At 35.4% G+C, this 13873-nt stretch overlaps 1 protein-coding gene across 1 annotated transcript in view; it reads right to left on the bottom strand.

The window, feature by feature from the left end:
* Nucleotides 1-12947, bottom strand: part of THSD7B (thrombospondin type 1 domain containing 7B) — a 797103-nt gene extending 784156 nt beyond the window's left edge. The window contains exon 1 of the mRNA XM_027768766.1: nucleotides 12802-12947. Within this exon, the coding sequence (XP_027624567.1) occupies nucleotides 12802-12940 (139 nt within the window). The 5' untranslated portion in view covers nucleotides 12941-12947. The remainder of the gene's footprint in view (nucleotides 1-12801) is intronic.
* Nucleotides 12948-13873: the final 926 nt, after the last annotated feature.

The following is a 13873-nucleotide window of genomic DNA, read 5'->3' as shown; positions in this document are numbered from 1 at the left end:
TAACAAGCCAGAAACTTTTGAAGGCCATTATATGATATTTTAAAGACAATAATAAAAGACAAATACTGATTTGAAATTTTTTCTTAAACTGATTATCCTTTCCAACTACTTGGCAAGTAAGCAATTGAGAAGTAAAGAATTACTCCTAGTAATAGGAGTTTGCTAAGAATGCAGAATTCCTGGCCAGGAATTTTTTTTGCCTAGTTGTTTTACTTCGCAGGAACAAGTGACTTGAATCTGGTTTTTGAAGAATAGTAAGGATATTTTAGGCAAGAGAAATACAGTACCAGGGAATGTGGCTGTTCATCATTGGATGTAGAAATTGGGGAAGATGCTGAGGCTAATTTTACCATGGCATCAATTTTTATTTGGCACAGATATGTCCTAGTCACTTGTAACGTGATACCTGACAAGTGATAAAGCCTTACTACTATTTAGAAGATGTAGTTTGTGTCATGATAAACATAATTTGACCATCCAACGACTCAATCTACCCTACTTCAGCCATGCACCCTAGACCTTGTTTGTTGTTTTTTTTAAAAAACAAACAAACAAACAAAAAAAAACCTAATGGGACCAGCAGTTAGCATAATGGCTATGTCACTGGACTCCCACATAGTCAACCACGGTTTGCATCCTGGACCTGGTGTCTTAAGACTCACGCCGGGCGCATGTGCATGTGTGCCCAAGATCCTGAGAGGAGTACGGAGGAGAAGGGATTGCGGCATAGCCATCCACCCTGGGGAGTGATTTCTTGCTTTCTGTCTCTGTCTCTGTCTGGCGAGCACATGTGCCCTATAGCAAAAACCTCTAAAAAAAAAAAATCTAATAATCTTTCCATAATCTCATAATTCCTTGTGTCACACTTTAAATGTGCTGCAATGCTACTGTGCTGGAATATAATTTAACATGATTATCTCAAAAAAAAAAGTTTGTAGTTTCTAACAAGTTAAGCACATGTTTGCCATACAACCCAATAATTCCACTCCCAAGAGAAATAAAAATAAGTATATGCACCAAGGTTTGCACACTACAAGCAAAACATCACCATCCATAGCTGCCAAAAGTGGAAGCAATCAAATATTCATCAACTTGTGAATAGATTTAAAAATGAGTGCTATTATGCATACATTGGAATATTATTCAGTAAAACAAAAGAATGAAATGCTGATATATCAATGAACTTCAAAATCATTATGTGAAGTGAATGAAGCCAGTCACACACACTTGGTGATTCTATTTATATATTTATATGGAGTATCCAGAAAAGGCAATCTACACAGAGAGAAAATAAATTAGTGGCTGCCTAAAATTTTGGTACAGAAACAGGAATTAACTATAAATGAATATGTAAAATTTTATTGGAGGTGGTGAAAATAGTCTAAAATTACACTCAAGCTTTTAATCCATTTTGTATCAATTTTTATAACTGATGAGAGATGAAGTCTAGTTTCATACTATTGAATACAGTTATCCAGTTTTCCCTCTTACTGAAAAAACTGTAAGTACAAAAAAAAAAAATAGGGAAATGTTCAGGACATTAGTCTGAGCAAAAGATTTTTTGGAGAAGTCTTTTTTTTTTTTCTTTTTTGGGAGGTTTTTGCTATAGGGCGCATGCACTCACCAGAAAGACAGGGACAGAGATACAGAAAACAAGAAATTGCCCCCCAGGGGTGTGGCCATGCCTCAATCCCTTCTCCTCTATTCTCCTCTCAGGATCTTGAGCACCTACGCACATGCGCCCAACATGATTTTAAGCCACCGGGTCTGGGATTGAACTGCAGTCAACTACATGGGAGTCCAGTGACATAGCCATTACACCAACTGTTGATCTCTGGATAAATTTTTAAAAGTACAGGAAACAAAAGCAAAAATAGACAAGTGGGATTATATTAAACTAAAAACCTGCATAGCAAAAGAAACAATTAACAGAGTAAAGGGACAAGAGTAGAATGGGAAAAAATATTTGCAAACTACACATTTGACAAGGGAATAAAATTCATAATATATAACATAACAGCCAAAAGACAATCTGATTTTTTAAATGGGCAAATGATTTGAATAGACATTTCTCCAAAAAAATAAAGATTTACAAATGGTAAATGCAAATCAAAAACACAATGAGATATCATCTCATCCAATTAGAATGGCTATTATGAAAAGACAAAACAGCAAATGCTGGAGAGGGTGTGGAAGAAAAGGAAGTGTAATATATTATTGGGGATAATGTAAATTAGTACAGCCATTTTGAAAACAGCGTGGAGGTACCTCAAAATGCTAAAATTAGAACTATTATATGATCTAGCAATCCTACTGTGTATAAATCCAAAAAGAAGGAAATCAGAATGTTCAAGAGATACTTTCCTTCCCATTTTATTGTAGTACTATTCATAAAGGCCAAGATATGGAATCGATGTAATCAATGACCCCTTACAGATAATGGAATACTATTCAGTCATCAAAAGAATGAAAACCTGTCGTTCAAGGCAATATTAACAAGCTTGAAGAACTTTATATTAAGTGAAATAGCCAGGCACAGAAAAAGAAACACTGCATGTTCTCATTCATATGCAGAAGGTAAGAAAGTCAACCTCAAAGAAGAATAGTAGCTACTAGAGTCTAGAAAAGACTGGGAGGAAGGAGGAATAGAGAGATGTTGATTGAAGAACACAAAATTAGTTAGATAAAAGGAATAAATCCAGTGTTCTACGGCAAAGTTAAGGTGACTATAGTTAACAAGAAGAAATTATTTGGGACATTCACACCACAAAGCAATGATAGATGTTCAAGGTGATAACCATGCTAATTGCCCTGATTTGGCCATTATGCAATCTATTTATGTTTCAGAAAATTAGAATATTCTCCATAATTACATAAAATAATGTCAATTAAAAATAACAAACGAAAAATGACCCATTAGGTTACTGGAAAATTCATGATATTTATTTCAATGCAAAAATACATCATGACTTTTCCAACAACTCAATAAAATCAAAATGTAGTGAAGGGTTGTATGACTTGATAAAATGTACTAAAAACAACAGAATTTTACATTTTCACTGAGCACATTTTATGGCATATAAGTTACACTTCAATAAAGTTTCAAAAAAAAGTCTTTCAAATCCAATAGTTTTTAATATTGTTAACAGTGTAGAAGGTATGAGGAAATATATGGAAGAAAATATTTGTTCATCTTGATCCTCAACCACCCAAAATGATAACTAACCAACATAAAATCTAAGGAAATTTAAAAGGTGGTGATCTTTTGGTTCATGATATTCCCTACAGAGAATGGCAACATCACAATAAATTCTAAATTCAACATTTCCAAAATAGAAACCTGAAGGCCTTTCCATACTGAAAATTGAAGTAGTGGTAGGGCATGGGCTAGTGTTCATTCTATCATCTATTATCTATGTTATTCAAACTCAGTTTCTTCAATTTTTAAATAAATTGCAATTCTTACCCTGCTTACAATATTCCACGACTGTCAAGAGGCCCATGTAAGATAAATAAAAGAGAAGGTACTAAAGTATAACAATTTTTTTAACTTATTACCAAATATAAAAATGCTGCTTGCACCATTGCTTCTTATTTCAAGTCTGAAGACGGAAGAAGTCATTCCTCTCCGAGTTTAAACTCAGGTTTGGTCAAACAGGCCACACATTGTTGATTCTAAGAAAACTGGAAACTACATTATGTGTAGCAATTGCCTTGGATAGAATCCCATAGCTCTTGCTTTGAAAAACAATAAAATAGAGTTTTATAAATATAAATGTCAGGGGAAAATATTAGAGGTTCAACATTTGAAACAGCTAAAGTGCATGTGGGGGAATGCCACTAGAAATAAGCAATAAAATGGCAATCTGAAAAAGAAAAGCCGTTATTTTAGAAAATAATCTTTGAAGTTCATCAAAAATATCTAATAGTCTACGTAGAGAAATGATTTTATATTAAGTTCATGCTTATATATCTAGAGTACCTTACATTTTACTCATGAATTGGTGGGAAGGAGAGGGAATAAGTCTCTTAAACTAACACCCATTTAGGAACCAGCAGTTAGCGTAATAGGTATGTTGCTGGACTCCCATGTAGTCAACTGCGGTTCGAGTCCCAGACCCAGTGGCTTAAATTCACGCTGGGCGCGTGTGCGTGCATGTCCAAGATCCCGAGGGAAGAATGGAAGAGAAGGGATTTCAGTGATTTCTCACTTTCTGTCTCTGTCTTTCTGGCAAGTGCATGCGCCCTATAGCAAGAACCTCTCCAAAAAAATAGAAAAAAAAAAATAGTAATACCCATTTTTGTGAGGTCTTCAAAATGTTCACAGAAAATACAAAGTATGAAAAATTTTACATGGGTTTCAAAATGTTTTTGCACCAAAAGAAACTCATACTTTAATTACATTTTCCGACTCAAACTACTAATAAAAAGATATCATTATTTAAGTGCTTAATATGACTTTGAACATATATTTATCTTGAGCATACAAAATTTAGTTTGAGTATATAAAATAGAGTATGATCTATATTTTACATAGATTTTCTCATTTATTCCCATTTGACTCACGTGAAAGTAATAGCTTACTGTTTTGGAACGTTCCCAAGGTCACTCACAGCTTGTCTTCAAACAGTCTGACTTAAGTGGCCCTACACTATACCACTCCGCCACTGTCTGATTGTCAGTTATTATTTACAGGCATTAGTATTTGAAGATGGCATGAAGTTTTGTGCAAATTCAACTAAGTAATTAAGCCTCAAAACAGTTTTCTAAAACAGATTAAAAATGCAGCACTCCTTTCAACCGCATAAACTTAGCAATAAAAATCTTTGAACAGCTGCATTCAATTAAAAAATTATTAACCCTGAGGAAAAATCTACAGAAAAAACATTTCCATATGTTATTCTTACCATTTATTGTATTACTTTTGTAGTAAAGTGTATCCTTGAATGAAATTCACCATAGGATGATAAAGCTATGTATTTTCAGAATAGCCTCTTTATTTTACCCTTTTGGGAAAAGAGGAATGATCACTTTATGTTTTCTATATATTTTCTTTTAATTTCTTTTATACATTTAGTCATTATACATCACTTAGCTTATAAAGTGAATTTTCCAAGATAAATACATTTCACACAAGTCCAGTTGGGGATACTAAAAGGGGTAATAATATCACAAATTCTATACATGATCTACAGTTTTGTCCCCAAAATAACTCAAAAGATAAAAAAACAGAGATGGTAAATTCATGTTTTCAACTTTTACTAACAGAATAAACTTTAAGTTGTACAAAATTGAAGGAGTATAGTATATATCAGCGGTTTTAAATGTACACCTTTTGAATTATTTCTCTGATTAAGCCTCAGGTATTATATGATAAAAGTAAATCCTTAAAGAACCTATAGGAAAGTAGGTTACTTTAAAAAAATTGATTCTAATCAAGGTTTTATAGCAACTAAGGTCAAGTCCTTGTTTACAGAGCATTATTTTAAGGTTGTTTTTATTAATTCATAATACTATCATTTTGTCTTTGAATCATGTTTTAACACCATTGTGATAGGCATGGCTTCTTCTGAACTTTGATTCTTCATATTTTTTTTGCATAGAAACCTATTTTTTCTAGGTAACTATAACTCAAAAGTAAGTCAAATATCCAAATTTTGAAATGGAAGAAAAAATTGCAGGAACATATTTCCAGGTGCTATGAAGGAATTTCTCCAATGATAATCTAAACAGCAGTCAGTAATCTTTCCCATAGCAATCTTCTATCCCATAGCTCAATTCAATCGCCCAATCATAGCAAGCCAATGTGCTTTTTAAAAAGTGTTAACCTCGACAATGTTTAGTAGCCAGTTAATTTTATTAAAGGCAAACACTGTAGCACATGCTCAAAGATAATAGCTGGGTCAGTTACCACCAAATTAACCCAATTTAACATGCTTTCTATTTCAGAATAAACAGCCTGTGGTAAAAGTAATAAAAAGTAAATGAAAAGACTTCCCATTAACATGGGGGATATAACACATGTGTATATTTTCACTTTCTCCTAACTCACTGCTGAAATAACAGCAGAAATATTAAAATATTTAACTCAATGACAGTCAAAATTATACAGATGGAGATCAAGAAGAGAGAACAACCAATGGGGAAGTATGATAGAGGAGCTCTAAGCCACTGGGCAATGTAAAGGAAGCTGACAATTAGATACCTACAGAAGAGTATCCTAACGACAAAAAGCCAGTCTGAATTTGCAGAACTCTGGGAAGACTTGGAACCTGGAGACAATAGGAAGGAGCAAGGCTTGTGGCTTGAAATAGAGAATATTTAAAAGTTTATATATAGAATTCATTAGCTCCCCAGATCCTTTCCTCTGTCCCTTTTTTATTCTCTGCAGGAAAGCAGACAGCAAAATTCAGGGCTTCTAAAGGACATTCTTGAGGGAACCAGCAGTTAGCGTAACGGCTATGTCACTGGACTCCCACGTAGTCGACCACGGTTCGAGTCCCGGACCTGGCAGCTTAAACTCACGCTGGGTATGTGTGCATGCGTGCCCAAGATCCCAAGAGGAGAATAGAGAAGAAAGGATTGCAGCATGACCATCCCCCCTGGGGGGTGATTTCTTGCTTTCTGTCTCTATGTCCCTCTCTCTGTCTGGCGAGCGCACACGCCCTATAGCGAAAAACCTCTCCAAAAAAAAAAAAAAAGAGGACATTCTTGAGAGGAGTGAACAAAGTAAAAGGCAATAATGAGGTATCCCATTTGAAAGGAATTAACTTAAAGCTCAGAACTAGGTGCTGAGACTCCTCTGCCAAGATCTGTCACTTGTCCTTTGTTCAGTAGGTTAGTGTAGAGGAAAGGTTCATTTCAGGAATTTTAGATGAACAAAAAACAAGAGAAATATTTACAATTTGAAGATCAGCTAAAGATATCAAACATCTGTCTAAGGAGTCTCAGAAGAAACAGAAAAACAGAGGGAGTGGAGGATATAAAACATAAATCCTGGGCCAACTGGTGGCAAGATCTCATGTGGTTGACTAAGTCCTTTGACTCCCGGACCCAGCAACTTAAAAAACACGCCAGGCAAGTATGCATGCATATCCAGAATCCCAAGTGTATAATGGAGGAGAAGGGACTGTGGCATGGCCATCCCTTTTGGGGAGTGCTTTCTCATTTTCTCTCTGCTTCTCTCTGGCAAGTGCAAGTGCCCTATGGCAAAATAAAATAATTTTTAGAAAGCCTGTCACAAAGAAACAAATGTGGACTTTTTTTCTCATACCTTATTATCCCAAACAAAATTTGTTTTCCAGATTTTTTATAAATTCACTTGCAAGATATAATCTGGAGTGATAAAAATATTCTGGGACTAGAATATGGTAATGGTCCCACCACACTGTGAATGTACTAAATATCACTGAATTGTACACTTTAAATGGTAAGTTTTATGTTATATGTATTTTACCATAATTTTTTTAAACATCATTTGGCTCCCAAAAGGAAACATATTTGAATTTGATCCTCTACATATTCAGGATCACAAATTCAAGCACACTTCATTTCTAAGCCTACACATTTAAATTCTACCTCTTACAAGCAGTTCCCAAATTTATTTTTCTAGCGGAAACTTCTGTTCATGAATTCAGACCCAATTTACCCAACTTCCTGTTTAACACCACATGAATTTCCGACAGGCTCAAAACCTTAGCTTGCCCAATACTGAGTTCCTAATATTCCCCCCACGACTGATCCTTCACTGCTAGCCCATCTTAAATGATAGAAATTCTATTCTTCCAATAACTTAGGGCTAGAGAGATCTTTTATCTCTTTCCATAAACATAAATAATGCTTTTATCTTAAATAAGAATTTCTCAGCTGGGCACTACTGGCATGTTGGGACCTGATCATTCTTTTTCCTGTGCATTTTAGGATGTTTGGCAGCTTCTCTGGCTTCTACCATATAGATGTCAGCAGCGCTTCCTGGCTGTGAAAAGCAAAAATGTCTCCAGGCATTGCCCAGTGTTCCTTGCAAAGCAAAATTACATTTAGTTGACCTCAGCCTTAAATATATCCAAAATTCAACCAGTTCTCACCATCTTGACTGCCATGACCTTAATTCAAGCTATTAGACGGTTCCTCTTTATTTCTATAAGTCTCCCTGCTCCCACCCTTCTCAGTTGGCCACCTACAATGATCCCATTAAAACCTTACTGAAAAGAAGGTCAGATCATAACACCACTGTCTCAAAACTCACAAGTGTCTTCTGTCTCAGAGTAAAAGCCATGACCATGAGGACATACCTGATTAGATCTGTTACCTCACTGATCTGATCTCCTGTCACTCTTCCATGTTCCCTGTGGGTCAAAGGCTGGCCTCCTCTCTGGTCCTCAAACAGATTTCAAATTCCTCCCCCCAGGGCCTTTGGCCTAGTAGTTGCCTCCATCTAGAATGTTCTTCATCTTGATAGCCTCATGGCTGGCTCCTTCATTTCCTTAAGGTCTTTATTCAAATTAATTTCCTCAGTGAGGCATCTCATAGACAACCTACATAAACTTTCTATCTCCTATCACCTGCTTCCCTGCTTTATCTTTCTTTCTTAGCACTTATCACTATTAAACATATACTATTTATGACCATATTTATTTCCCACTTAATGAAGACTAAAGATGTGTATGTTTTATTCCCAAATATCCCACATGCTGTTTAAAGTGGCTGACAGTAAGGATTTAGCAAATAGTACTGGAATGAGTGACCCACTCTGAATTAAGTCTGTTTTCTTTTTTTCATTCTTATTTAATTTTATTTATTATTTTTATTTTTTAATTTGATGAGAGAGAGAGAAAGAGAGAGAGAGAAAGCAAACCACCAGGTCCAGGACTAAAACTGGATTGACTCAACCATGCTTGACCATGTGGGAGTCCAGTACCTTAATCACCACCCCACCCACCAGCCCCATTACTGAGGTCTTTGTAGAGAGACCATGATCTCTTCATCTCTACAAAGCAATCAGGCATTAAGAGTTACATATTAGAATTTAAAACAATAAGCAATACTACTCCTTACTGCAAACTTTTGCTAACATGATCCTTCTTTCTTGGCATGAATGACAGATTGCCAGACACTAAATATAGATCTGAGCATCTCATTACGATGATGATAGGCCTTCAACAGCCTTGCCAGATCAATGACCCCACAGCCTACAATGCACCAGATGCTCCCTTAGTACAGAAACCATCAGCCACATAATATATCACTCACTTATTATTCATCAATCTATTGTTTTTCCAAGGACGGCGCTCACCTAAAAATGCCTCTAATTGGGGTGAGGTTAACTAACATCTGACCTACTGATGTAGGGAGAAAAACAATAGAGACCAACAAAGATCTTATTTGGTTGAGACCATTCTCTGGGTTTCTAAAATAAAGTACATTTATCTGGGTCTCCATGGAAATCTGTTCAAATTCCAGGGTACACTGGACCTGAGTTGTTAGGTTTGATAACATACTCTAAAAATATAGTTAATTTAAACTATTATGCAGTTAAAAAATAAAAATATGATAAACTCATCGATAAACAGGTAGCAGATTCAAAGACGTTGAAGTTGTCTTTGAAGGTGATGACCCAGAATTGCTTCAAAGGATATGACTCCTCAAATCAATTTATTGCTTACCTTTAAAATAATGTTGCACTCATGTCAGCATTATTTATAACAGCAAAAAATCAAAAACCACTGAAATGCCAAGCAATATGGGAAGAAAAGCTAAAGCAACAGGGGACTAGTTAAATAAATTATTGAATAAAAATATGAAAGGATACATTGAAAGATGCAATCATTAAAAGATGAGGTTGACCTATGTGCACTAATATGTAATATTTGTCAAGACATCATTGCATGATAAAAGCATGCTATAAGAAAGATACAGAGTATGATTCTGATTATATGAAAACGTGTATATATACATACATGTGTAATGAAATAATCTAATATTTTCAGATCCATCCTTCTCCACCATTCTTCACCCTACTTCCTTTTCTAAAGACTCACTGGACAGATACATCAATGGGCTCCCATGCCTTGTGGCTTCTTCTCAGATTCAAACAATGGGCACCCTACAAGGGAATCTGAGGGCAGGAGGAGAGTAAGGTGGGGTCATTCATTCCCCCAGCCCTCTTCCTAATTTTCACTGCAGGTTGGCTATAACTCTCTAAAGGCCATAGGATCTGAGCATCCTCTTCGTAAAATTTTCTCTCCAGATCAGGAACCACTCTTTCTCCTTGCCCCCACAAGCCCACAAGTAGTAAAGACTTCTCACTGATATAAGTTAGGGTCGTTGCACAGTCCCTTGTTGCTGTGATCCCTGTTCACACTTGCCACTTTTGTGAATAGCATTATACCTGTGCCATTTCTTTGCTGGCAAAACCCTCTTAATAGTAATAGTGGCCCGCCAGTAGTGGGGCAGGCCATAGGGCACTGTTCTGCAGTGCTGGTGTCACCAAGAACACTTCAGTTCAGATCACAGGTCAACCTGAGACACACTGGGTGTGCGCACATGTGCCCATGATCCTGACCAGCTAGAAGGCTGGGTGGGAGGAATGTAGTGTGGCAAAATGTTACCAAAGGTGCTCATCTCTCTCTCTTCCTCCCTCTCTTGGAAAAAATAAAATTAATAAAACTTTAAAAAAATAATTTATTGATATAGAGAAATATAATTTATTTATATAGAGAAATAATGCCTAATATGTATTTACATTGCAGGAAAAATTCCTGAAGGACACAAAGATTGGAGCATAGGATACACTGTCTGGATTTTTGCTTTTAATTTTATACATTTAAAATTTCTCTACTTGAAAAAATTTCTCATCATATACAAGTAGTTTGGTTTAAGAGCAAAGCTAAATGAGAAAAACATACATTATTATCTTTTCGGCACAGTAAGGAAGGAAAGAAGCAATGGACAGCAGGGAAAATGAGAATAATGACCTAGATGTTCATTTTGAAGAATGCAATGCATCTGATGGGAAGGATTCTCACTTTTGAAATGGGTCTGACAGTCATCCAAGCATTTCATCTGCCACGGAGGTGGTTCTATACCATCTTGTTCCAATGACCTACTTTCAGAAAGCAGACTTATTTTTAAATCAGCTTCAAAATAAGCCCATTTTCTTAACACATCTCATTCATGTTTCAAATTTGCTACTGTTCACTTTGACTGCATTTTTGAAGAACTTTGGATAGGGGTATAGTTATATAAATATGCGTATTTCAACTGGATAAAATGTTTATCTTTTGTGATTTAACAAAATATTCCCATTTACAGAAATGCAATATTGACTTTTAGAACTAATTTCCAAAACTTCCTAAAACTACCTTGAGAGACCAGCACTGTGGTTTAGTGGCTACGTGGTTTGATCTTGCATGGCCCACTGTGGTTCAAATCCCAGCTCCAGTGACTTGAAAAAAAAAATGCCAAGCACATGTACATGTGTGTCCAGACTTCCAACAGGATGGAAAAATGGAAGAGAATGAATTGCAGTGTGGTGACACCTCACTGGAGAAGTGCTTTCTCCTCTCTCTCTCATTCTCTCTCACCCTCTCTCTATCTGGCAGAGCACGCCTGCCCTCTGGCAATAAAAAAAAAAATGTTTTCAAAAAATGCTGTGAGAAAAATAATACAAATCACTAATGTGGTATTAGAGCCTACGATTAAATTAATTTATAGAGGCTTTAATGCAATTAAATTTCCTCCAGACTGTATCTCTAATGGAGCTGCATTTTTTTACTTAATATACTTTAAAGCATAATTCACCTTCATTTCTGCAAAGTCATTTAAATATTACAAATATCACTTTTATATATATTTCCATGGTGACACAAAACGTTTGCAGTCTATTTAATTTACAGATGATGAGACCAAAATGAAAACTCTTTGAGGCCCATAGATCTCCTACAACACCATATATTCCACTTCCAAGATATTAAGTGTATAAGTTATCTGTATTTGCAAGAATGGACTCTTGAAACAGTAATAAATATTTTAAATGATCCAATTGTGAGACTTTAAGAAAATTAAAATCCAGAGCAAAGAAAAGCATCAGTAATACAAAGAGCCAAGATAGTTAGGGGTCTTAATTTAAGTTAATAAATTATTAGACTTTGAAATTAAACTTAACAAATCTTTTCCACAGCTGAATTAAGGACATATTTGAAGAAGAACATAAATTATATACAAACCTTCAAACCTCTACTCATATACCTTTCTGCATATGAACTTATTAATATACAGAAAAGGGTCATACATGAGATAGCTAAGGATCCCGTAATATATTAGGCTACTTCATAGTCACAAGTAATGAACAAACGTGATAGAACAATTTTTCATGTTCCCACCCTACATGTACTGGCTATATGCTAGAAAGCATTAAATAATTAGTAGCCAACAGGTTTGAATCCTGAAAGAAAGAGACATACAAAATTGGTTCAAAGCATTTTTAGCTGAGGATATCAGCTAAATTCAGATGTCATTTTTGCTACTGCACAGTGGTGAAATATTTGACAAAGCAGAAGTACATGTAACTATGGAAATCATAACTTTAATTGACAACAACATAAAAATTCAGAAGGATAACAAGCATCACAAATGGAGGTGACAATTATGCAGGAATAAAAATCAAATGTAAGCTGTAGAATAAAGAAAAGTCTATTTTTCCTATCTGGATATTTCTTCTCCACAAATATGAAGAACAAGGATGGAAAGAATATTCTTCTCATTAATGAAAATGGGACAAAGGTACAGACAGGACATTCCTACCTGGTTTCCAGATGAACTGATTATCCTTTTTGCCTTCCAAATGAGCTGCATGGGACAGCAAGAGAAAAAGCAATAGAAACAGCTTCCTCATGCTCCTCCATACCCAGCAAGTGGTAGGCAGATTGCCTTTTGGAAACATTCTTTAGATTTTTTAGCTTCTTGACTTGCCTACTCCTAAAAGAAAAAAAAAAGAAAATTAGGTAAGTTGCTTCTGAACAGAAATTGCAAAAATTCACTTTGCTAGAAGGTTTGAATCCTGAAAGAAAGAGACATACAAAATTGGTTCAAAGCATTTTTAGCTGAGGATATCAGCTAAATTCAGATGTCATTTTTGCTACTGCACAGTGGTGAAATATTTGACAAAGCAGAAGTACATGTAACTATGGAAATCATAACTTTAATTGACAACAACATAAAAATTCAGAAGGATAACAAGCATCACAAATGGAGGTGACAATTATGCAGGAATAAAAATCAAATGTAAGCTGTAGAATAAAGAAAAGTCTATTTTTCCTATCTGGATATTTCTTCTCCACAAATATGAAGAACAAGGATGGAAAGAATATTCTTCTCATTAATGAAAATGGGACAAAGGTACAGACAGGACATTCCTACCTGGTTTCCAGATGAACTGATTATCCTTTTTGCCTTCCAAATGAGCTGCATGGGACAGCAAGAGAAAAAGCAATAGAAACAGCTTCCTCATGCTCCTCCATACCCAGCAAGTGGTAGGCAGATTGCCTTTTGGAAACATTCTTTAGATTTTTTAGCTTCTTGACTTGCCTACTCCTAAAAGAAAAAAAAAGAAAATTAGGTAAGTTGCTTCTGAACAGAAATTGCAAAAATTCACTTTGCTAGAACCTTTATCATGATGGTACTACAAATTTTCCATTATCAGGAAGATAGTACATACAATATTATCATTTGAAGGTCAGCAGTTAAATACTGCATTTTCAATCCTTGCCCACTGAAGGCATAATTAATTCTATGGATGCTTTCAGCCAGTTTGTTTTTACTTTAAAGAAAAGTTTTAAAGTTTATTTATTTATTAAATAAGGGAGGTAGTGAAGAG

The sequence above is a fragment of the Tupaia chinensis genome, unplaced genomic scaffold (genome assembly GCF_000334495.1).
Source record: "Tupaia chinensis unplaced genomic scaffold, TupChi_1.0 Scaffold147433_1, whole genome shotgun sequence".
Classification (NCBI taxonomy): domain Eukaryota; kingdom Metazoa; phylum Chordata; class Mammalia; order Scandentia; family Tupaiidae; genus Tupaia; species Tupaia belangeri.
Note: the sequence above shows the minus strand (reverse complement) of the source record. Positions and strands in the feature narration are given on the sequence as shown.